The sequence below is a fragment of the Aquarana catesbeiana genome, linkage group LG02, assembly GCF_042186555.1.
Source record: "Aquarana catesbeiana isolate 2022-GZ linkage group LG02, ASM4218655v1, whole genome shotgun sequence".
Lineage (NCBI taxonomy): Eukaryota > Metazoa > Chordata > Amphibia > Anura > Ranidae > Aquarana > Aquarana catesbeiana.
In genome coordinates, this window is record NC_133325.1 from 194,981,066 (window position 1) to 195,007,777 (window position 26,712).

General features: G+C 44.8%; 1 protein-coding gene across 7 annotated transcripts in view; it reads right to left on the reverse strand.

Annotated features, from left to right (window-relative positions):
• LRCH1 (leucine rich repeats and calponin homology domain containing 1) overlaps nucleotides 1–26,498 on the reverse strand; it is a 377,798-nt gene extending 351,300 nt beyond the window's left edge. For 3 of the 7 annotated variants that reach the window (XM_073614132.1, XM_073614134.1, XM_073614133.1), the window contains exon 1: nucleotides 25,904–26,497. In XM_073614132.1, the coding sequence (XP_073470233.1) occupies nucleotides 25,904–26,165 (262 nt within the window). In that variant the 5' untranslated portion in view covers nucleotides 26,166–26,497. Of the gene's footprint in view, nucleotides 1–25,903 lie in introns of all 7 variants that reach the window. The other 4 variants (XM_073614131.1, XM_073614130.1, XM_073614135.1 and 1 more) reach the window with 3 other exon arrangements.
• Nucleotides 26,499–26,712: the final 214 nt, after the last annotated feature.

Below are 26,712 nucleotides of genomic sequence, written 5' to 3' on the forward strand. Positions count from 1 at the left end.
TACTAAATCAATGAAATATTAGATGGCGTAAACACACTGTAACCTTCTTTACAAGGATATAATACATGGTCCTACAACCAAGTAAAATAACAGGATTTTACAATGTTCATGATTGTGAATAACAGTTGTATTATGGCATCTTACACGGGGTTCATGACTTGCTACAAAAGTTACAATGTTGCAGTCTTCGCTGAGGGAAAGGAAATTCTTTTTCCTGCCTGCTGACTGATGACATCATCTCAGCCTAGGCAAGGTCCCTGGACTGACGCTCAAGGACTCTGGGCAAAATAAGTGCCCTTAGGGCTCGTTTACTCCTAGAGGCCGCCCAGAGAGTAGTAAAAATAGAGGTTGAGCATCCCCTGGTGGTTGTACACATACTGCACCAAAAATTAGAGCTCCTGTCAGTGGGCAGTACAACTGCCAAAAGTGTATTCAAGTGAATGTGACCACACTGTAACTGTCCGTATGGTGCAGGATTTTCATGGTTAATATAAAATAGGCAGTGAGGAGGCTCCTAGTTGCCTGTCAAATACCCTTTGAAAAGCAATCCTCCACGGATCGCTTTACAGAGACATGGCAAGGGCTGCCACCAGTGAAAACAAGTCCTTATCCATTCCTTTGCCTCAAGCCACCTCCCATCATGCAGGCTTTATGCAGCCAATAAATCTGCTTGTTTTCATGCCAGGATTGGCACAACTCCTGTACTTCTGGGTCTCTCAAATGTGGGCGCTGCAGGTCTAACAGGCTTCACTGCTGATGTGGTGTCCACACCTCTTGGGTTCATTTTGTGAATGGCCAGGTGGAGAGAGAGGTAGAAGACACACCTCAGCTCTGGGGTCTATGAGACCTGCATCACTTACATCCGAGCAACCTAGGACAGCGAGAGTGGTGCCAATCCTGGCACGTAAAAAAACAAATCTGCCACCTGTAGAAGAAGGCCTGCATGATAAGGGATGTCACCCTTGTAAGTTTATTGTTCCTGGAAGTTGGACTTTATTAATAAAACCTACAGCTTTTTTTTTGCTGAACTGTTGCTGTATATTGTTCAAGAAACACATTTTTAGAGACTTGTAAAGTTGCTGAAAGGTCCACTCTAAAGCCTCGTACTCAGATTTTCCACAGACAAAGCCTCAGACTTTTGTCTGAAGGGCGTTGGCCCAAAACTTGTCTTGCATACAAACCGCAAGCAATTGTTGACCAACAGTTTAATTGTCATGCGCCACCCTTTGGGCTCCTTCTGCTAATTTTGTGTTAGAAGTTTGGTGGGTGTTGATTCGCACTTTTCAGTTTGCGCTTTTCATTTTGTGCTTTTCTGTTCGTTTCTGAGCGGCCGTTCGTCAACCAGACATGTTGCGGAATCGGAGGAGATAACGTGTTATTTATTATTGGCCTTGGAGTTATTGCTTTGACCCAAGTCCAGTCCAGGAACAGGAGGAGGAGGATGATTTCTTGGACCAAAAATTGGTTGCTTTATTAATCGTGACCAATTATGTCATATGCCTTTGCTGCGGGAGCTCCAGGAGAATAATCTGGATGATTTTCAGAATTATCTCCGGATGACGGACCCCTGCTTTCACCAACTCTTGGCATTGTTGACCCCCTATATTAAGAAGCAGTACACATGCATGAGGCTTTTATTTTATTGTTTGGTTGAATAATGATTTGATTTGGTATATTTTCTATATTTTTGGATGCATAGAATACATTTTTTGGTTAAGTTCTATTGGCAGATAGCATGTCTAATTTTATTTGGTTTTCTTTTTTTAATGCACAATTAAAAAAAAAAATGCATAGAATAATAATAAAGACAGTTTGGGAGTAGTCAGTTACATTTAAAAAATACAATGTAAAATTAACAAGGTACACCAACATAGTTGTATCTTTGATCTAAAAAACTGCGGGATAATGGTGTTGTGGTAACTTGCCCCCCCCCCCCCCAAAAAAAAAAAGCATAATATTATTCTTGATATCACTAGAAAAAAAAAAAAGCCTTTGAAAATTTGTTTGCAATAACTCCATCAGTAAAGCAGCTTCATTATTATCCCATTAAAGAAGAAGAGAATGTGCGCTGCATTTCGAGATTTCATAATTTGCTGTGACACAAATGTTAATTCTCCATTACAAACGCTACTTTTACAAGACCGACTGCTTCTGGCTCGTCCTTGCTTCCGAGCATGCATGTTTGGACTTTAGCTTTTGTCTGACGGACTTGCGCACACACGCTCAGAAAATCCAACAACAGACCATTGTCCACGGAAAATTTATAAACCTGCCATCCAACATTTGTCCATGGAAAGTTGGCCAGCAATTGTCTGATGGAGCGCACAAATGGTCGGATTTTCCACCAGAGCCTGTCATCACACAATTCCTGTCGGAAAATTTACAAAAATAGCGAAAAGGAAAAGCAATGGGTCTTGCAGTAAGGTATGCTTCAGATCAACACATTTTAAAATGATATAAAAATTATAAAAGCACTGGTTGAATAAAGGCCACAGCATAGTCCAGTCTGAAATCACTGTAGGTCTGCTAAGAATTTCATAAAAGAAATGACATACTACTTCACAGGAGTTTTCCTGTTTAATTCAGGGAGTTTTCCAACTTGAGTTGAAAAACAATTCTGCGTTTCCTCACATGCACTAGGCCCCTTTCATTCTGTATGAAGGAATCAGAATACACCCACACTGAAGTTATAAAAGGATGCTCAGCTTGGGTCTTGGAAGCAAATCAAGGTCTGTTGGAATTTCACAGCTCAACAACTATGTTGTGATTTATGGGCAGAACACACAAAATACTTGCTCATGATTATTTATCAAAACATAAAAACAGCTTCGCTAGGATAATAACTGCTAAAGAAAAAAAAACACAGTATTAGACTATGCATGATATAGATGTTGACTACTCCCTTTGGTTTTGAGTGGATGCCTGCTACCATTCTGATTTCCATGTTATGGGGTTTAGTCTCATATTAAGTTATTTAAGGACAAGAAAGGCAATGGTGGGGAGCAGGCAGTCTTCAGAGGGGTCACATGTAGCTAAATCTGCCTTGATGACTTCCTGCTTTTGAATTTCTACTGAATGTTCCTGCTCAAAAAACTAAACCAATGAACCATTTCCTATTAAAGTAATCCAAATAACATGATTGATGATGGAGTTGTGTATGGGTAAACTCCATCTCAAACAGGTGACCTACATTCTGTTAGCGGCAAAAACACCCTACAGCTAAAGCCTGGAAGAAACAATTTATCTCCTTTGAGGAAGTTTGTCAACGGTTTTTCATCAATGAGAAACGAACTAGTATCCTACTGGATACACAAAATCGTTTTTTTTCCCCAGATATGGACCCCATGAATACGATACGCCCAGCCATCACTGTCTGTGAAGAGATACGCCTCATTATAAGAGTCCAGCTTTGGGGTGCTGGTTTTGGACATCCTCGACATTCTCTTCCCCCATCCCTCAACCTTCACTCACCCTTTCCTCCCACCTTCCTACAGTGGATATACTTCCTTCCTCTCTCCTTTCCTATAAATTTGTCGCAGATATGTTGTTTGTTCAGATTTGACATTATGGCTACTTTCACACTGGGACGCCCAGCCGTTAGAGCTAAAGCGCCGCTCGTTTAAGGGGCTCTACAGCGGCGCTTTTTGGACACTAGCGGGGCACTTTTTAAAAAAAACTAAATAAAATGGTAAAAAGTCCCGTTTTAAAGGCGCTCTGGAAGCGCTGCCCAATCATTGCAATGGGCAGGGCGTTTTGGGAGCACTAAATACAGCACTCCTAACTTGTCCCAAAGATGCTGCTTGCAGGACTTTTTGTAACGTCCCGCAAGCGCACTACCCCAGTGTGAAAAGATACACTGCAATGAATGGGAGGTGCTTTTCAGAGGCTATTTTCTAGTGAAAACCGCATGTGAAAGTAGCCTGTGATCTGCCTATTGTTTTGCGGGCTGCTGCAATATTACCTGGCTTATTTTTATGTATTTTTGGGAGCTATGTTCTTGCTGCCCAACATCGTCTTGGCTATTTCAAAAAGTTTTCTTACACTATGTTTTATATCTTATAATCTTTTTCTCCATAGAAAATGTATTGAAAGTAAAACTCTATCCATTTATAGAAGGGTTAGATCTTCTACCAACTTTTGGTTTTTGTAGGGGCCTCCTACTATAGTTGCCATGTTGGGATTTGTTGCCAATGTTACAAACTGAAAATTATAAGACCAGACTTTTTCCCCAAAAAGGTGATATCGGTGGATCTGGATAGAAGGCGTGCGCACGCGCCCGCTGCACAGCCAATGGGGGCACGAGAGGCAGAACAAGGACGTGTGTGTGTGTGTAAACACACCAATCCCTGTTCTGTGAGGCATGACAGATCGCGAGTTCCTATTAGCTAGGAACCACGATCTGTCATTTCCTCTAGGTCAGTCACCACCACCTACAGTTAGAAACACACATAGGGAACACAGTTAACCACTTAATCGCCCCCTAGTGTTAACCCCTTCCCTGCCAGTGACATTTTTACAGTAATCAGTTCATTTTTATAGCACTGATCGCTGTATAAATGGTCCCAAAAATGTATCAAAAGCGTCCAATGTGTCCACCATAATGTCGCAGTCCCTATAAAAAATTGCAGATCACTGCCATTACTAGTAAAAAAAAAAAAAAAACAAACAATAAAAATGCTATAAATCTATCCCGTTTTGTAGATGCTATAACTTTTGCACAAACCAAAACATATTGTGTTTTTTTTTTTTACCAAAAATATGTAGAAGAATACATATTGGCCTAAACTGGGAAAAAAATTTACTTTAAAAAAAAAAAAAAAATAATAGGGATATTTATTATAGCAAAAAGTACAAAATATTGTGTTTTTTTCAAAATTGTCACTCTTTTTTTGTTTATAGTGCAAAAAATAAAAACCGCAGAGGCGATCAAATATGACCAAAAGAAAGCTCTATTTGTGGGGAAAAAAAAAAGAACGTCAATTTTGTTTAGGTGCAACGTCGTACGACCACGCAATTGTCAGTTAAAGCAACGCAATGCCGAATCGCAAAAAATGGCATTCAACAATCAAATCTTCCGGGGCTGAAATAGTTAAACTGTAACTGTAAACACACTCTAGAGCCAGTTTTCCACATATTCCTTTGCATAATCCAGCCAAGAAATTTCTTTAGAAATATATGGAGTATGCACCCTGAAAAGAGAAAACATGATACCTAGCTCACGCTCACAGGAGGTGGGAATGTCCAAAAATCAGAGGTGCCCTGAATGGAAATTTTGGTGCCGAAACTGAAAATCCAGGATGCACTTGGCCAAAAACCGAAAATGACAGTTTTTAAAAACATATATATATTTTTTTATATAAATTGTATTATGAATCGACTTTTTAATTAATATCATGAATTTGAAGTAATATGAATTTATTGAACATATTTATAAAATTAATATGTTGTTTATTGTCTTTAGCGCAAGTAAAGCTCAAGAAAAATGCATCCCTTTAAATTCTATGTATGTCTTCACATTGGTCCATTGCACTTCCATTGTGGTGTTAAAATTCTTGCTTGCTGCATTTTTGGTCAGTTAAAAAAACTGCACCAAAAATCGCACCTCTCCACTGAAAACGCAGCAAGAACGCATCAATAACGCACGTGTTACGTTTTTGATGCGTTTTGAGTCACATGACCTATGAAAAAAACACACCATAAACACAGTAAAATCGCATCAAAATCACTGAAGTCAAGATAAAATTGCAGCATAATCGCATGCATTTTTGGCGCCATTATCAGCACCTTTTTCTTTATCTCAAATGCAGAAAACCCTATTTTGGGATATGTTTTGGCTACTGAAATTTCGATACTTCTCAACCAAACATGGCTCTTCTGGTCCAAAGTTTTTGCAGTCTATAACCAAATGTACAAATATTACTCCTGCACCTAACATGACCTTGTTATCTAGGCTACCAGGCTCAATATCTAGTAAAATAAATATATAATTAAATTACTTGTATGATACTTTGATGCTAGACAACTAATCCTCCTCTATTGGAAATCCACAGAACCCCACCTCCAACAACACAAGCAGATATTGTGAACGACATTATTTGACTTGAGAAGGAAATCTTCCAATAAATTTCTCCTTCATTGGTACTTTTTGATGAATTTCGTAAATGCCCCAAAATAATCTCTTGAATAAGCCTTGATCATGTGGCTCACATGGAACCCTTACTCCAAATTATCATCTTTTCCTTTTTGAGTCAACTCACTCCTAGATTGGAACACTTCCCCTCCATGTCCTCCTGTTTATACAAATTCCAACCCCTTAGCAGGTGAACCACGACCACAATGGTCACATGTGGATCAAGATGGGGCTCAGGTAAATCATAAGGGGGGGGGGGGGGGGGGGGCTAGGGAGGGAGCTGCATACTAAAGGTTTTTTACCTTAAAGCGGAGTTCCACACAAAAATGGAACTTCCGCTTTTCGGAACCCTCCCCCCCTCCGGTGTCACATTTGGCACCTTTCAGGGGGGAGGGGGGTGCAGATACCTGTCTAAGACAGGTATTTGCACCCACTTCCGGCATAGACTCCCATGGGGGTCTACGCCTCTTCCCGTCCCCACCGGGCTGTCTCCTGGGAAACACACAGCTCCCAGGAGAGAGCGGGGACCACTTGGGATGCGCAGCGCGACTCACGCATGCGCAGTAGGGAACCGGGAACTGAAGCCGCAACGCTTTACTTCCTGATTCCCTCACCTAGGATGGCGGCGGCAGCTGCCGAGAACCGAGCGGGTTCTCGGCGTCGCCTGCCGACATCGCTGGACCCTGGGACAGGTAAGTGGCCATGTATTAAAAGTCAGCAGCTGCAGTATTTGTAGCTGTTGGCTTTTAATTTTTTTTTTTTGGTGGTGTGGGTGGACCCCCGCTTTAATGGGTTTTTTTTGCATTAAAGCGGAGTTCCGCTGATATTTTTTTTTTTTTTTAAGTCAGCAGCTACACATACTGCAGCTGCTGACTTTTAAAATATGGACACTTACCTGTCCAAGGCGTCCACGATGTTGGCACCCCAAGCCAATCTGTCCTTCGGCTCTCGGGTGGAAGCACCGCCTCCTTCGGTGAGGGAATCAGGAAGTGAAGAGGCTTGCGGCTTCACAGCCTAGTTCCCTACTGTATTCTGGTACCTGTGTGTCTCCCAGAAGACAGCGGGGGGGACGGAGGAGGCGCCGGACATGGCGTAGATCACCGCGGATACTGCGGCTATCTATGCCCGAAAGTGGGAGCAAATACCTGGATTAGACAGGTATCCACTCCCCCTTACCCCCTGAAAGGTGCCAAATGTGACACCGGAGGGGAGGAGGAATCCCAAAAGCGGAAGTTCAATTTTTGGGTGGAAATCCGCTTTAAGGTAAAAAAAAAAAAAAAAAAAACCCTTCAGGCTTTACAACCACTTTAATTTTTATTTCTGCCTGACAAGTTTACATTGTTGGCCTTCGGAAAAAAAGTATAATGTTCTCTCTTTAATTTGACAAAAACAATACACAATTCTGCTTATAATACATTAACACACCAAATATATTGGTGGTCTGGTCTTTAAAAAAAAAAAAGAAAAAAAAAAAAAATTAATCGCCTGCTTCTCCAGCAAAGGTAAACATACAGTGCCTTGCAAAAGTATTCACCCCCCTTGGCATTTTACCTATTTTGTTACATTACAGCCTTTAGTTCAATGTTTTTTTAATCTGAATTATATGTGATGGATCAGAACACAATAGTCTAAGTTGGTGAAATAAAATTAGAATATATACATAAAACTATTTTTGAGAAATAAAAAACTGATAATTGGCATGTGCGTGTGTATTCACCCCCTTAGTTATGAAGCCCATAAAAAGCTCTAGTGCAACCAATTACCTTCAAAAGTCACATAATTAGTGAAATAATGTCCACCTGTGTGCAATCTAAGTGTCACATGATCTGTCATTACATATGCACACCTTTTTGAAAGGCCCCAGAGGCTGCAACACCTAAGCAAGAAGCACCACTAACCAAACACTGCCATGAAGAGCAAGGAACTCTCCAAACAAGTAAGGGGCAATGTTGTTGAGAAGTACAAGTCAGGGTTAGGTTATAAAAAAATATTCAAATCTTTGAGGATCCCTAGGAGCACCATCAAATCTATCATAACCAAATGGAAAGAACATGGCACAACAGCAAACCTGCCAAGAGACGGCCTCACACCAAAATTCACGGACCGGGCAAGGAGGGCATTAATCAGAGAGGCGGCACAGAGACCTAAGGTAACCCTGGAGGAGCTGCAGAGTTCCACAGCAGAGACTGGAGTATCTGTACATAGGACGACAATAAGCCGTATGCTACATAGAGTTGGGCTTTATGGCAGAGTGGCCAGAAGAAAGCCATTATATTCAGCAAAAAACAAAATGGCATGTTTTGATATTGCGAAAAGGCACGTGGGAGACTCCCAAAATGTATGGAGGAAGATGCTCTGGTCTGATGAGACTAAAATTGAACTTTGTGGTAGGGGTGCACCAAATGTGTTTTTTGGTGCCGAAACCAATACTGAAAATGAAAAATACACTAGGCCGAAAACCAAAACCGATACCGAAAATGACTGATACTAAAAATTACTGTATATATTTTAAATAAAATGTATACATTTTTATATAACACATTGCTAATAGTATTAGCAAAATTTCCATGCGGTGCACCTGTAGCAGATATGATGCAGGAGATGGTCAGAGACTGCAGACGTGGTACAGGAGATGGTCAGAGACTGCAGACGTGGTACAGGAGATGGTCAGAGACTGCAGACGTGGTACAGGAGATGGTCAGAGACTGCAGACGTGGTACAGGAGATCAATGCAGCCGCACCAGTGTCCATCAAATGCAGCTTCACCAGTGGCTGTCAGATGCAGCCTATCAGTCAGCTGTAGCAAGCCTGCCTGTGCCCGTCATGCAGCCTCACCAGTGTCTGTGCCCATCAGATGCAGAAGTCTGCCTGTCATGCAGCCTCACCAGTGCCTGTGCCCATATGTAGCAGCCCACCAGTGCCCATGCCATGCAGCCTCACCAGTGCCCATGCCCATCAGATGCAGCAGCCCACCAGTGCCCATGACATGCAGCCTGACAGTGCCAATGACATGCAGCCTGACAGTGCCCATCATGTGCAGCCTACCAGTGCCCATGAGGTACAGCCTACCAGTGCCCATGAGGTACAGCCTACCAGTGCCTGGTAATGCATGTCACGCTGTGTTTCAGAGCTGGATCTGAATCGCGTGCAGCTGATGGAACAATGTCCCCGCCCCCTATGACACATGGCACAGTTATTCCTAGCATTGGATCAGAGTGCCGTCTATCACAAGAGGTGGTCTAGGAGGCGGGGACATCATTACATCGGCTACACGGCGATTCAGATCTAGTTCTGACACACAGCGTGACATGCATTACCAGGCACTGGGAGGCTGTGTATGACAGGAGTGAGAAGAGGAGGAGGAGGGAGGAGAGACTCTGAGGGGCGCACCGGGATAATACATGTGCGGCACCTGGCGAAATGGCCCTGCCCCTTTTTTGGTGCCCTTATTAGCAACATTTCTCTTTTGGCAAAGTGCCGAAAACACCATTTTCCAATATGTTTCGGCGGCCGAAATTTTGGTGCATACCTACTTTTTTGCCATCAAAGAAAACGCTATGTCTGGCGCAAACCCAACACATCACATCACCCAAAGAACACCATCCCCACAGTAAAACATGGTGGTGTCAGTATCATGCTGTGGGGATGTTTTTCAGCAGTCGGGACTGGGAAACTGGTCAGAGTTGAGGGAAAGATGGATGGTACTAAATACAGGGATATTCTTGAGCAAAACCTGTAGCACTCTGTGTGTGATTTGAGGCTAGGACAGAGGTTCACCTTGCAGCAGGACAATGACCCCAAACACACTGCTAAAGAAACACTTTATCATAAATAGTTCCTCTTCAAACCTACATAAATTAATAACAATTGAAGATTAACACAAAGCATCAGCAGCTGGCTCCCAAATCTAGAAAGATACTAAATTACAAAAGGCCATACCAATATTAACTTTCATCTAAACCTACCTTCAGGGCAACAATGAGCTACATGGAAGGATTCCATCTTTGTGTGAACATAAAAAAAATGACAATGCATATAGCATCTTGCTACAGCAATTGCTATATAAAAGCTCACTGTAAAACTAAAATACATAGGTACCATGCAATCCCTAGTAAAATGCAAAGCTCGAGTACTTCCCAATGTAAATTGATTAAATACATTGATTAAATACATTATTATGTCTTAGTAGGACATGGTAGAGACTGAGACTGAAACTGAAAGCAAATGAATTCATTTGTAAAGCAGAACTTCATCCAAAAGGAGAAGTTCCACATTACGTCCTCCTCTATCACATTTGGTACTTTTTTTTTTTTGTGGTGGAGGTGATCCAAGCAGAAGTTTTACTCCCCTCTCTTTGTCTGCAGCTTGTGTCCCACAAGGCTGCAAGACCATTTGTGTGAATCCGCAAGAGAATCCCAGCCAGCTTACCTTTGTAAACATGTTGGCGCTGGGGACCCCGAAGACTGGGCCGGATGATGACAGGTAAGTGTCCTTTTATTAAAAGTCAGCAGCTACAGGAATAGCAGTAAGGAATGAAATAATTAAGGCTCCATGCACACCTATCAAATCGCTGTAAAACGCTGGACACATTTGCGATGCCATTACTTCTTAATGGCACCCCAATCGTGCCGCGATTTTACTGCAATTGTCGCGCAGTAAATCGCACGGCAATGGCAACGCTTGCCGCTCAAAAAGGAACATGAGCTTCTTTTGGGCGGCAGCGCCAGACATTGTGATTTGGCACGATGGCAGCACGGATTTACCGCGTGGCAAAATTATGCCGCAATTGGGGTGCCATTAGAAGTAATGGTATCGCAAACGCATCCCACAGCAATTTGGAACTGCATCGATTCCGCCCGCGATCAGGTGTGAATGGAGCCTAAGGTACAATCCAGTACATGCATATTTAGTACATAGGACATTTAGGATGGATGAATAAATCCTAAAAAAACTGTCAAAACACCAAGGACCTATTCGCTTTTATGTGCTGTGGCAACATGCAGTAACTCAGGTGGTATAACCACACATTAGTGCAATGCACCAAAACTAAGTGCAGTGCATTGTCAAAAATAAGCTGAGCTAGGTGATAATTAATACTAGTAAAACAAAAAAACAAAAAACAAAAAAAAAAAAAGGATAGCGATACCAACAAAACTCACTGCTATCTGAATACCCTAATGTCCACACTCAATTTAAACAAGCAATGTGTTGCACTATTATAAATCCATTAAATGATTAAATACATAACTACAGCAAATCCACTGTGAATTATAGAAAAAGTCCACATTACTGTATTTTTTTTTTTTTTTAGCTTCTCCTTCTCCCCAATCCTTCCCTGCCTCTCCCACTCCTGGTCTTCTCCTCCCCGATCCTTCCCTGCCTCTCCCACATCCTTAAATGCCTCTCCCACTCCTGGTCTTCTCCTTCTCCCCGATCCTTCCCTGCCTCTCCCACTCCTGGTCTTCTCCCCGATCCTTCCCTGCCTCTCCCACTCCTGGTCTTCTCCTTCTCCCCGATACTTCCCTGCCTCTCCCACTCCTGGTCTTCTCCCCGATCCTTCCCTGCCTCTCCCACTCCTGGTCTTCTCCTCCCCGATCCTTCCCTGCCTCTCCCACTCCCGATCTTCTCCTCCCCTGCCTCTCCCACATCCCGATCTTCTCCTTCTCCCCGATCCTTCCCTGCCTCTCCCACTCCTGGTCTTCTCCTTCTCCCCGATCCTTCCCTGCCTCTCCCACTCCTGGTCTTCTCCCCGATCCTTTCCTGCCTCTCCCACTCCTGGTCTTCTCCCCGATCCTTTCCTGCCTCTCCCACTCCTGGTCTTCTCCTCCCCGATCCTTCCCTGCCTCTCCCACTCCCGATCTTCTCCTCCCCTGCCTCTCCCACTCCCGATCTTCTCCTTCTCCCGATCCTTCCCTGCCTCTCCCACTCCTGGTCTTCTCCGCCCCGATCCTTCCCTGCATCTCCCACTCCCGATCTTCTCCTTCTCTTCCCTGCCTCTCCCACTCCTGGTCTTCTCCTCCCCGATCCTTCCCTGCCTCTCCCACTCCTGGTCTTCTCCTCCCCGATCCTTCCCTGCCTCTCCCACTCCCGATCTTCTCCTCCCCGATCCTTCCCTGCCTCTCCCACTCCCGATCTTCTCCTCCCCTGCCTCTCCCACTCCCGATCTTCTCCTTCTCCCCGATCCTTCCCTGCCTCTCCCACTCCCGATCTTCTCCTTCTCCCCAATCCTTCCCTGCCTCTCCCACTCCCGGTCTTCTCCTTCTCCCCAATCCTTCCCTGCCTCTCCCACTCCTGGTCTTCTCCCCGATCCTTCCCTGCCTCTCCCACTCCTGGTCTTCTCCTTCTCCCCGATCCTTCCCTGCCTCTCCCTCTCCTGGTCTTCTCCCCGATCCTTCCCTGCCTCTCCCACTCCTGGTCTTCTCCTCCCCGATCCTTCCCTGCCTCTCCCACTCCCGATCTTCTCCTCCCCTGCCTCTCCCACATCCCGATCTTCTCCTTCTCCCCGATCCTTCCCTGCCTCTCCCACTCCCGATCTTCTCCTCCCCTGCCTCTCCCACATCCCGATCTTCTCCTTCTCCCCGATCCTTCCCTGCCTCTCCCACTCCTGGTCTTCTCCTTCTCCCCGATCCTTCCCTGCCTCTCCCACTCCTGGTCTTCTCCCCGATCCTTCCCTGCCTCTCCCACTCCTGGTCTTCTCCTCCCCGATCCTTCCCTGCCTCTCTCACTCCCGATCTTCTCCTCCCCTGCCTCTCCCACTCCCGATCTTCTCCTTCTCCCCGATCCTTCCCTGCCTCTCCCACTCCTGGTCTTCTCCCCGATCCTTCCCTGCCTCTCCCACTCCTGGTCTTCTCCCCGATCCTTCCCTGCCTCTCCCACTCCTGGTCTTCTCCTCCCCGATCCTTCCCTGCCTCTCCCACTCCCGATCTTCTCCTCCCCTGCCTCTCCCACTCCCAATCTTCTCCTTCTCCCCGATCCTTCCCTGCCTCTCCCACTCCTGGTCTTCTCCTCCCCGATCCTTCCCTGCATCTCCCACTCCCGATCTTCTCCTTCTCTCCAATCCTTCCCTGCCTCTCCCACTCCTGGTCTTCTCCCCGATCCTTCCCTGCCTCTCCCACTCCTGGTCTTCTCCTCCCCGATCCTTCCCTACCTCTCCCACTCCCGATCTTCTCCTCCCCGATCCTTCCCTGCCTCTCCCACTCCCGATCTTCTCCTCCCCTGCCTCTCCCACTCCCGATCTTCTCCTTCTCCCCGATCCTTCCCTGCCTCTCCCACTCCCGATCTTCTCCTTCTCCCCAATCCTTCCCTGCCTCTCCCACTCCCGGTCTTCTCCTTCTCCCCAATCCTTCCCTGCCTCTCCCACTCCTGGTCTTCTCCCCAATCCTTCCCTGCCTCTCCCACTCCTGGTCTTCTCCTTCTCCCCGATCCTTCCCTGCCTCTCCCACTCCTGGTCTTCTCCCTGATCCTTCCCTGCCTCTCCCACTCCTGGTCTTCTCCTCCCCGATCCTTCACATTGGTAGCCCACTAATAAGAATGACAGTGAGGCATCAGGTACACGAGAATTCTTATATTTCCATGCTTTTACCTCTGAATCCTTTTTGGAAGCCATGGATAATACAAAGTTATATGTTCTTGTTTTACACCTTTGTTTCTACTTTAAATGTCTTTTTTCCTGTGACCCACACTGGGTCGCTTCTAGTTGCCTAGTTAATCACCCGGTTGCCATTTCTAACATATTATATATTGAAATGATCACATGGTTTTTAGCTTGATTGTTTATTTTTCTATATATGTAAAATTACATTTAATTCCTGTTCTGTTAAAGATTCTATTCCTCCATGTATTATTGTTACTTTGTTACTCTGGTTATAAAACCCCAATAAAAATCTTGTAAAAGAAAAAGTCAACAATAAAACATACATTCCTAAAGAAAAGGTCATATAATGCATTAATGTAAACAACCTTCTGCCTTTAGAATCACTTTAAACCACTTCCTTCTCCTGCCCAGGACTACATGTCCCATGAGGCATTGCTTCTCACACATTCATGTTCAAGATCTCAGGCACTTACTGCCATGAATGGATTGTGCACTGTGTATACCGACATGTATGAACAGTGCACTGAGCTGTATGTGTGCTGCCCTGTGCTTCCTGGTATGTAAACAAATAATGCCTTCTGTATGCAGGCCAACAAATTGGCTGACCAAGTAATCGATTATTATCAGTTATAATCGATTATGATGATTAGGACTCATGTACACTACAGCTTTGAAACTTGAGTTTAGGAGCTTTTGGTGCTTTTTTTTGCCAAAGCTCCCAAACTCATGTCCAGTTTAGAAACTGCTGCGATTAGGGGAGGTTCAATCTCCTTCTCCTGAAACAATGGTTGGTAATACATTTTATGAACAACTAAAAAAACTGAAAAAAAAAAAAAAAAAAAAAAAAAAAACAGAAAATGCTCATCTCCAAGAGATACAGTAAGATAAACTCTGAAAATCCCCTTCATTTCCGAGCAGAATGCTTTCATTTTCTGCGAGTAGCATAACACGAGGAACAGCAATGTGACATCAACCGTCTCTTAGTTACTCGCATTCCACACAATGTGTGGCCCTTAAGTCATGTTTGGTATTCCCCAGGTGGGAAAGTTTGAAGAAAAGTCACCATACACAAACTTATATCATTTTAGAAAAGACTCAAAAATCACAAGTCATGTCAGAGCGCCGCTCTCCCCTATGGGGAAACGGATAATGACGGACCGTAGTGTCCGTCGTCACCCGATCCGATCACGGATGGAAAAGTAGGGTTTTCCTCCGTTACACTTTTCGGATCGGAGCGGGTCGGATGTCAGCGGACATGTCACCGCTGACATCCGACGCTCCATAGGGATATATGTATGTCCGTTTTTCATCTGAAAACGGAAGGCTGAAAAACGGACATACGGACTCCCCGTGTGAAAGAGCCCTTAGACTTGGACTACATTATGGCATTCAGCGGGGCCTTCTGGGCACACTAAAACATTGGGGACTGACAAATCTTTTAGGCCTCATGCACACTGGACGTTAAAATTACGTTATAAAAACATCAGTAGCTTTGCGTTAGAGCATTTTTACAGCTGAAAAACGTCTCTCAGAACCCACTAGTGAGGTTTTTTTACTGCTCAAAAACGTCATTGCCCAAAACATCCAGTGTGAATGAGGCCTTAAAGTTTTGTAGAGGATAGGAAAAGTTTAAAGTCACTGTCAGGTTTTAAATGCTGTGCAGGTGAAGAGATTTTCCTTTGCTTTTAGTTCTGTTTGGCTTCCATCCCCTGGGACAGGAAGTAAGGGGAAATTTCTCCAATAGGAACAGCACTAAAAACATGAGAGGTTCAAACCCTGTACAAGAAAAAAATGACTCAAACACTTATCATAATTTTCCTTTCACGAGGCCCATCAATAACATACTAAGCCATCTACACCTCAGCCACATCACCAGTCTCATCTCAAAATATCCCCCAAACCTTTGCTCCTCCCAAGAACTCATGTTCTCTAGCTCTCGTCAACTCCTCCCATGCTCTCTTTCAAGACTTCTCTAGAGCCTCTCCCATCTTCTGGAACTCCCTACCCTAACCAGTACTGTCATCTCCAACTCTGTCTGCCTTTAGGCAATCCCTAAAAAAGAATTTCTTCAGGGAAGTCTACCCTGCCTCAGCATAAAAACTGAACTTTTACTTTCTCCATAAATTCATCCCCTTACAGCTATCTCCCTTTGTATCTCTTGCCCCTCCCTTTAGATTGTAAGCTCTAATGAGCGGGTTTCTCCTAACCCTCCTGTATTGAATTGTATTATAAATGTACCATCTCATTTTATTTTGTAAAGTGCTGTGCAAACTGTTGGCACTAAATAATCCTGTATAATGATGATAATAATACACTGGGTATAGAAAAGAATCATCCCCTTTAAAATAATCAAATGTTGTTGCTTTGCAGTCTGAAATGAAGACAGTGACTGTTTTTGATTTATCCAGCTGTATTTGGCAGTGTAACTGCTAACATCCAAGTGAAAGATATAACACCAACATGCCAGAAAAAAAAAAAAAAGAATCCAGAGTTGGAGAAAGGATCACCCCCCTCCTAAAAATGACTTGTGAGCTCAATCAGGTGTAGCGAATCACCTTCTGAATGGCATACAAAGCCATTTGGCTTTCATCTGTAATCAGCTGTGGTCATTTTGATTAGCTCAGCATGAAAAAGAGCTTTCCTGGAGCATTTCAGTCCCTGGCAGTGCAATCCAAGCAAACAATCATCTATGGGTGGCAAGGCACTGTCAAAAGATCTCCCACTGTAAACATTACAATCAATGTTTTCTACTTTCCAAATCATCTCCCTGAAGACAGCTGTCCTGTGCACATCCAAAGAAAAGTTTCTCACTGTATACAAATGGATCATTCTATATGTTGCTAATGACAAATCTACTCAGCACCTGGGGGTGGATTTTAACTTTAAGGCTACTTACATTAAAAATGTTTTTTAGTTTATGCGTACTGTGACATCACGAAAGGCGAGGTGGTCTAGGGACAGTATGTTTTCATACGTGGGAAACTGAGTCAAGGTTTTCCGAGCCACATTGGCAGTGTGGAATCTAAACCAGGTTTTGTTTCCCACTTTTGACCAACAGCAGGAGGAATAAAGTAGGAATGGCTGAGGCATTAGAGTGCTCTGGCCTGGGACTCAGGATACTACCCGAGAGCGCTGTATGGGGAAATTGCTCTGTAAGAGAAAGAAAAAGGATGGCAAAACGCTTGTTTTTTTTTTGGCAGTGACTGGGAGAAGTCCTTCACCTGTCAGAGGAATCTGTACTGTTTAAAGTGGTTATAAACCCTTACAAAATACCCAGTGAAGCGACTGGCCTCAGGTGATACACAGAGATGACACAAATCCTTCTACATACATTGTATGCAGTTTTCTCTACACCTGTTAAAAGTCCAGAATTTATCGAGCTTGTCTGAGCAGTAAAAAAAAAAAAAAAAAAAGGGGGGGGGGGGGGGGTCGAGAGCTAAAGGTACACTCTGCAAAGCTCAGTGAGGAGAGCTCTGACAGCTGATTGGAGGGAAGGGACTTTATAAAGCACACAGCAACATAGCTGAGGCTGTCCATCAGCTGGAGATCCCTCCCGTCACCATTTTTCTCTGGGTGTCAGGAGAACTTGTCAGAGTCAAAAGTGATTCATGCTGACAGCAGAGGAATGAAACAGCAGACAAAAATGACACTTAGTGCTCTTAGTTGAGAAAAATACAAACTATAGCGGGATTTGCTTTGTTCATGACTTTAAGCACCACTTTAAGCTAGGTTCACACTATTGCGGCTTTGCGGGCTGCATTTGCACAGGCATGGCAACTCATTCATTTGAATGAGCTGCTGTGCCTGTGTTTTATGCAGGAAAAAGCATTTGAAAATGCAGCGGCCAGGAAATCGCATGGTGCTTTTGCAGCATGCGATTTCCCTGTGGTTTCCCTACAAACACGCTGTCTTTTTAAATGCGTGATGGTACCCATTAGGAATGACAGGCAGCAGGTTTTGGATGGGGGGGGGGGGGGGGATTGCAATTCCTGCATCAGCAACCACCCGCAATAGTGTGAACCAGGCCTAAGTTAGAATCTGGATGGCGAGGATTTCTTTTTTGCTTTGTTGTTTGTTTTATTGCCACCTCTTAAAATAAATCTGACTACAAGTCAGAATTTTAAGAAAGACCTGCTGTTTGGAATGTCTTTTTTCCCCAGGGAAGGTGATCACTACATATAAATGCATATACAGGAGGAGTACATGAGTGTATATGCCTAAATTGAATGACTGGCAGCTAGAAGAGGATAAAGAAGAATTTTCATATACATGTATGCACATTTATGTACCTCAATGTGTGAGGACTTTATGAAACAACTTCTGTTTTTTACTCAGGATTTTTCTGCCAGCAAGGTCCTGCGTATAAACATCAGTAAAATATTGTGTCTGTGTACAGGAGGCCTTAGCACATAACATCTGTTAAACAAATGGAAAGCGCAAAAAATGTTTAGTACATAAGAGAAGGTTTTATTTGTCAGAAGTTCTCTTCTATGAGGCAGACATCTACTCAGGACTGCAGTCTAATTAGTGGCCCTCTGCTTACACCAAGCCCCATCTCTGTCAGACAGTTCTGCATTGCAGGTTCACTGGCAAACAAATGGTTACATAAGCAAGCTATGTACAACTAGCGAGCACAGCACAAGCTTTCTCTGTATTCCTTGTATGCTGTCTGAATACTTATCATGGCACTGATGCAGCCAGGACAGTATATGACTGCAATTCCTGAAGCCTGGGAGAAAGCACACTGCAGAGACTGGCAGCTAAACAACTCACAAAGAAAACTGGCACAACAGCTCCTATGGGTCAATAAAGAACATGTAACCCAGCGCTGGTCACCTTTCTTGGTATGCGAGGGCCTCAAGTGTCGCCAAGACGTCACCAAAGGGCCACACATAAAATTAAGTGAATGTACAGTCTCAGAGACCATAGAATTTAGTCAAAGACTATAGGGGTTATTTACAAAAGGCAAATCCACTTTGCACTGCAAGTTCACTTGGAAGTGCAGTCGCTGTAAATCGGATGGGTAGATCTGAAATGAGGTGAAGCTCTGCTGATTTTATCATCCAATCATGTGCAAGGTAAAATGCTGTTTTTTATTTTCCTTGCATGTCCCCCTCAGATTTACAGGGACTGCACTTCCAAGTGCACTTGTAGTGCAAAGTGAATTTGCCTTTCATAAATAACCCCCTATGTATATGATACAAGAGATGGTCAAAGACTGCAGACATAATACAAGAGATGGCCAGAGACTGTAGATATTAGGGTTGCACCTATACCGATACTAGTATAAGTGCCGATACTTGTACTCGTGCAAATGCTCCGATGCTTGACCCGATACCTGGACAGTCAGTGTGGCGGTGGGGGAGTTACAAGCACTGAGCTCCCTGTATAGAATTCAATAAAGCAGCTGACAGCCGCTTCTCCTCCTCTAACTCCTATCCATTCATTTCAGTGCAGCTGAGGCAGCAGAGAAAGGGACTGGGGAAACTGTGTCCTCAGTCCCTTTCTCTGTCTCAAAAGGGAGATGTCAGGGATCTGTTTACATATTAGTATTAGTGCCACTGTCACATGACATTGAATTATATATATAAAATCGGTATCAGCGAGCATTTGAAAAAGGTATCAGTACTTGTACTCGGTCTTAAAAAAGTGGTATCGCTGCAACCCTAGCAGACATGCTACACCAGAAGGTCAGAGACTGTAGACATACTACAAGAGAAGGTCGGAGACTGTAAACATGCTAAAAGAGATGGTCAGAGACTGTGAAAATGATATAGGAGTTGTTGGAGATAGAGAAAACACGTCAAGAGACAGGCATAGACTGGAGGCACATTACATGAGAGTGAGACTGCTAGATATCACTACTAATGCTCACGGAGACCCTACGAACTGGGGAGCTCCCACTGTCTATGGCACAAGCCATTATAGTGGTTATACCCAAACCAGGGAAGGACCCCCAACTTTGCCCTTCATACCGACCCATATCCCTGCTTAATGCTGACGCAAAAATACTTACTAAAATACTAGCCAGACGCCTGAACGAAGTAATACTTACTCTTATTCACGAAGACCAGTCAGGCTTTATGCCGGGGAAGGGCACAGATATAAACATTCGTAGGTTGTATGCGGTCCTGGCCTCTGGGGAGGAGGATGCGGAGGACGGGATTGTGGCCTCTTTAGACGCAGAGAAGGCCTTCGATTCTGTTGAGTGGGGCTATCTCTGGGAGGTACTTCGCAGATTCGGTTTCGGCCCGGTCTTCCTCTCCTGGGTCAGGATGGTGTACAGGGCCCCGACGGCTAAGGTACGCACGGGTACGGTGCTTTCTCCGGCATTCCCCCTTAGTAGGGGGACCAGGCAGGGGTGCCCTCTTTCGCCGGGACTTTTTGCCCTAGCGATTGAGCCCATGGCTGCCCTCCTCCGTGCTGCACCAGAGATTCGGGGAATCACAAGGGGTTCAATACAGGAAAGGGTGTCTTTATATGCCGACGACACCTTGCTGTATCTTAGGGATGATGGTACTTCCCTACGGGCAGCGCTGTCGGTAATTAATAATTTTGGCAAATTCTCGGGCATATGCATAAATTGGGGGAAGTCAGTCCTGTTCCCTCTCCATGCTGGCTCTGCCTCCTCGCAGGCAGATGGGCAGCTTAGTAGAGTCCCTCAGTTTAAGTATTTAGGTGTAGAAATACATCGGGATTTAAAAAAATATATGGCCCTCAACCTAAACCCAGTAGTTAATCACCTTTCTCAAAGATGCGCCACATGGAAATCCTTACCTCTAACACCAGTGGGCCGCGTTAACTTAATCAAGATGTCGGTATTACCCAAGTTTACCTATTTATTCCGTCAAACTCCAATCTCTATACCGATAACCTTCTTTAAACATCTCGACAGTATTGTTACCTCATTTATCTGGAATGGAAAGGCCCCTAGAATAGCTAGATCAACTCTACAACTGCCAGGTGTGCTAGGGGGACTGGCCCTGCCCTGTTTTCTGAAGTACTACTGGGCGGCGGTCCTGGTGACTGTTAAGTGGTGGTTCTCGGAGGACCCGACTAATCCTGCTTCCACCACGGAGGCGGCATTGGTTGGTTCGTTTGCGGAGTTGGGCAATTTGGTTTATAGGGGCCCCAGATCCAATCTTCGGGTGACTCTTCCCATGAGGACGACCCTTAAGGTTTGGGACACGGTCCAAAAACAGCTCATGGGACCCAATGACTGGTCCCCTGCGACTCCCTTATGGGGAAACCCTCGCTTGCCTCATTTTCGCTCTATTCCTGATCCGGTCGTGTGGGCTAGATATGAGGTCAAAACTTTGAGGGACATATTAGTACAGGGTCAACTGGTTTCTTTTGATGCCTTAAAAAGAGATAAGGACCTCCCGAACCATATGTTCTTTAGATTTCTTCAGCTGCGCCATGCATTCCGGTCCCAATTCCCTGGCCCGCTGAATTTGGAGGGGTCGCCTGTGGAAAATACACTTAAATCCCCAGATACTGGGAAAACACTGTCCACACTGTACAACATATTTGTGTCCCATGACACATCTAGAGTGTCCCAGCTGTGTGAGCTATGGCGAGGGGATATTCCGGAGCTGACAGATGAGGACTGGGAGGAGGGGATTCAGCAATATTTACCCCTTACAATTTCGGCTAGAGATAAATTCATGCAACTGAAGTTTCTTCACCGTGCATATTACTCTCCAGTACGTTTAGCGAGAATTTACCCTGATAGGTCGGCGAGGTGCGCTAGGTGTGGTTCGGATGATGCTGACTTCTTCCATATAGTCTGGTCCTGCCCTGGTGTGAAGGAATTCTGGGAAAATGTACTTGCTGATATTAACTCCATTGGGAGATTGATGATTCCATACAGCCCGATCCCTCTCTTGTTGGGCATTTGCGATTTCCTAGAGGTCTCATGGGGGAAGAAACTATTCATCTTCTATGCCACATTATACGCTAGAAAGGCAATCCTATTACAGTGGAATCAGTCCCAGCCACCCACCAGACAGCTCTGGCAGTCCTTGATAAATAGGGCACTACCATTATATAAAATGACATATATGGGAAGAAATTGCCCCAAAAAATTTGGGAAAATTTGGGCAGCATGGGTGAAGGCAAAACATCTTACTATTGACTGAGGCCCCCGGGTTGTGGCTCACGAATACTGATATAAATTGGCCCTCATAAATGGATTTCTGTGTCTACCTGTGAGAGTGTGGGATTAAGGTGTACGAACGAAAGGTAATCAATGTGACCTCTTATACCTCCACCCGAGATGGGTGTAATGTTCTTGTTAATATACTGTTGGATTCACTGCTACTCCGGCATTTGTTAAGAAATGTAAGAAACCTCTGAAAGATGTCTCTATCTATGTCTAATCCGCTTTAAACTGTTTGTTTTGGAAAACCTAAATAAACTTTTTTGTTAAAAAAAAAAGATATCACTACTATAACAGGAAAATAGGGTAACAAACATAAAATAATGACTTTTACTTTATTTATTTTTATCCTTTTTTGCATCGTATGTGTGTTGATCTCCTGCAGCCTTTTTGCAGGCATTTCCCATCTGCAGCCATGAGGTCCAGCGGTGACCGCATGTTATTGCCCTGTGCAGGCTTCCTAATGGAGATAACAGGTGAACATACCTTCACACTGAGCATCAATTTAATATAGCCATTTATAGTTTCCTCAATAGGTGAATGTAACAGTGACAACACAGGAGAATATTGGGAGACAGAGTGGTGTCACCTTATAACAGGAAGCAGGACAAATACCTTTATGGAAGGATCACCAGGTACTATTTAAAAAAACGACTGAAAATTACTTTTAAAAATCACATGAATATTTGGGGGGTGTGTTTTGACTTTGTGCATTACTGCAACCAGCAGCAGTGCATGTTCCATGTGTTGCTGTACAATTCATTTTGAATAGCAGCCCAACAAGGGAAAGCATTGCAGAGTGCTGGAATGAACAATCACCAACCAACTCTGTAGTTATATCCAACCCCATTAAATGGGCCAAATGTTCTCAGAGCTTAGAGCAGCTGTGCCACCTTAGATTATAATATCTGATATAATAATAGTATGGTGAGGAGATCCGAGAGCCATTGGCTTTGCCATGTGTTGTGGTAATGAGACCATCAAATATTTATGCGATTTTAAGGCTGCTTTCACACTGAAGCGCTTTACAGGTGCTATAACACTAAAAATAGCGCCTGCAAAGTGCCTCTCCTGTCACTCCAGTGTGAGAGCCTGAGTGCTTTCATACTGCGGCGGTGCACTTGTGGGACGGGGGGGGGGGAAAGCCCCGCAAGCCGCATCTTTGCAGCGCTTTAGGAGCAGTGTAAAGACCGCCCCTAAAGTGCTCCCTGCCCATTGAAATCAATGGGCAGCGCAGCCGAAGCGCCTACAAAGTGACGCAGGAGCGGTGCTTTGCAGACGCTTTTAACCCTTTATTTGGCCGCTAGCCGCCAAAAATCTCTGATGAAATGATGGTAAAGCGCTAAAAATAGCAGCGCTTTACCACCGATGCCCCCAATGCCCCAATGTGAAATTCAATCTTTTTAAATACACTGTCATTTAATATATTACCAGGTGATCCTACCATAAAGGTCCAAGCACTTCCTGTTATAGGGTGATGATGCTCCCTCTCACAACTGTGGGTGTAGGATTGTGTATATGAGATTGTATTTTTTTTTTGGTTGAACTAGATGGTCCTTTTTCAACTTGACTAACTATACTATACTACTGCTCCCCTGCGTTGTCACACCTTCAGGGTAGACTAGCAGTGGCCTTGTTGGCACTCAATGCACAGGTATGTCTAATCATTACCTCCATCAGGGAGCCCACACTGAGCAGTGACATGTAGTCAGGAAATGGCTGCAAGAGATTGGCTGCACTGAGATGTAATAAAGGATAGAAAAGAACCATAAATTAAAAAAAAAAAAAAAAAAGGCAGTGTTTGGAGGTCTTGTTTCGAATCTTGACTCTGCATGGAGTTTGCATGTTCACATGTGGGTTTCCTCCTGCACCCCAAAGACATGCTGGTAGGTTAATTGCTTCTTGTGTAAATTAGCCCCAGTGTTTGTGTACAAATTGGCTATGTACATGTTATCACTTTCAGCATGCTGGTCCCAAGCCTGAGCAATGGCAGAGATTTGAGGAAAGAGCTGGTGACCTGACTTATACAAAAAATGGCTTTCTAAAGTATCAGACACAGAGAATCCATGAACAGATGCATCGATTATAATATATCATGAACAGTATATCAGATATTGTATCCATAGAAACACCATCTATCATGACGCTACCCAGACATGCTACCCAGAGAGCTAGCCAAGAGTCGGACATGACCAGACACACAATACGATTGATCATGAAGACTGTACCAGGCATGGTACCCACCACCCTATGACTGAGCAGCTATGTACACATATACCTACCTATACTCCTCATAATAGACTATACTGTGTATATGTATAGATCACTTCACTTGTACTAGACTCTCAGACCAGCTCTCTGGGGACCATGTCTGGTGCCCTCTTCATGATAGATTGGACCAGACATGATACCCACCGAACCCCCAAGAGTCACAGATGACTGAACATACATATACACCGTATATAATCACCGCAACATCACACTACACACTGAGAATGAGTGTACAGTACTACGTAGTGATGAGTATACAGTGCGAATTAGTACACCGTGATGGTGATGAGAAGTTGAAGTTGTGAATATATAGTGGTGATGAGCACACTGTAGTTGTGAATATATAGTGGTGATGAGCACACTGTAGTTGTGAATATATAGTGGTGATGAGCACACTGTAGTTGTGAATATATAGTGGCAGGGTGGATAAAAATTAATGATTTTAAAATAATAATAGTAATAATAATATCTGATTTTTTTTAAATCAAATTTATTTTAATAAAATTCTTTTGGAATAAAAATCTAGAAGGTAGTTTTCTATTCAAGGTACAATAATAATTTAGTTTATTCAGCATGAAATGGAGCTTAGTTATGTAGCATGAGGCTGTATATTCTGCAATATTTACATGTTTGGTAAACTCATTCAATGAATCCAAGCTCTGCGAGGTGAGATAACATGCACTGCATTGATGCATTCACACAATTTCACAGTAACCATGAGATAAAACAAAGTTCAGGAGAATTCCTTTATTTTTTGTTTTGTTTTACAAATTTCTGTCTGTACACTACAAACTGTATGAGTGAATAGGTTCTGATATCATGGTTTTACTAACCTGACAGCTTATTTTTCTAAATAGGAAACCTTCACTTTGTTTGCAAATTTTAAAGATTCTAACTACCAGCAAGAATGAGTCCTTACATTTAAAGAGCACCTGTCATTTCAGATCCATCATGGCAGCGCCTGTTAGCGGGCATCCACTCACCTGCTGTCACCACGTCCCTCACCTTGTTGTCACTGCCTCGTCACCAGCCGTCCCATTAAAGTGAATGGGACTGTCGGTGAGTCAACAGCGGGTCAGAGGAGGAGCCACTGAGGGACAGAGATGACAGATGCTCTTTAAAAATTATGATTTAAATCAAATCCACCCTATATAGTGGTGATGAGTACATAGCGGTGGTGATGAGTACACCCTGATGGAGATTAAGTATACAGTGGTGGTGAGGTGTACAGAGCAGTTGTCAATATATAGTGGTGATGAGTATACAGTGGCGGAGAGGAGTGTACAGTGGCGGAGAGGCGTATACAGTGGCGGAGAGGAGTATACAGCGGCGGAGAGGAGTATACAGCGGCGGAGAGGAGTGTACAGTGGCGGAGAGGCGTATACAGTGGCGGAGAGGAGTATACAGCGGCGGAGAGGAGTATACAGCGGCGGAGAGGAGTATACAGCGGCGGAGAGGAGTATACAGCGGCGGAGAGGAGTATACAGTGGCGGAGAGGAGTATACAGTGGCGGAGAGGAGTATACAGTGGCGGAGAGGAGTATACAGTGGCGGAGAGGAGTATACAGTGGCGGAGAGGCGTATACAGCGGCGGAGAGGAGTATACAGCGGCGGAGAGGAGTATACAGCGGCGGAGAGGAGTACAGAGTGGTGGAGATGAGTGTAGGGTGTGTGTCTGGGATACAATGATTCCTCCTCTGGATATGAGGACACACGTGTGACACAAAGCCCCCCCCCGGTCCCCTCACCTGCTTGCACGGTGTCGGTGAGGTCGTGGCTCCCGGTACTCCGGGGGATCTCTTTGAGTTTCCTGGCACTGAGGTTGAGTATTCCGGAGTTGGCCGCCTCGTCTAGCGCCCTCTCCAGGCCCCGGTTGAGCGGCAGGCTGAGGGTGAAGTTGGTGGTGTGGGGCAGAGCGGTGGTGGGGTGGTACGGGGTGTGGGGCAGAGCCGTGGGGGTGGCGGCGGGAAGGTTGGGGTAAGGCGGACACTCGGTGCCCAGAGTCGCCATGTTCCCCCGGAGAGAGAAGAGCGGGTAGTCCGGTGAGGCGGTCACTCACTCGGCTTTCCTGTGGAGGGTTTCCTGCCGCCGGGAGTGTGCAGGCACAGGGCGCATGTCCTCCCCGCCGTATATCCTGGCATCCAGCCCGCACTCCTCCGGTACACACGGCTTCCTGTCACACAACTTCACAGTCCCCCCCGAGCTGTCATGGCATCCACTCCTTTATTGGTCCGTCACACCACACAATGGAGCACAGACAGTTTCCTGCCCACTTTTCCTCTGTCACTGAGGTGCTGGGAGTGAGACTGATCACATCCTCTGTACAGTGTGACTGCGGGATCGTGTCACAGCTCAGCATCCACCCTTCTCCTCCCACCCACCTACCTCTCCTCCTCCCTCCCTCCATTTACCACCCACCTACCTCTCCTCCTTCCCTCCCTCCATTTACCACCCACCTACCTCTCCTCCTTCCCTCCCTCCATTTACCACCCACCTACCTCTCCTCCTCCCTCCATTTACTACCCACCTACCTCTCCTCCTCCCTCCATTTACTACC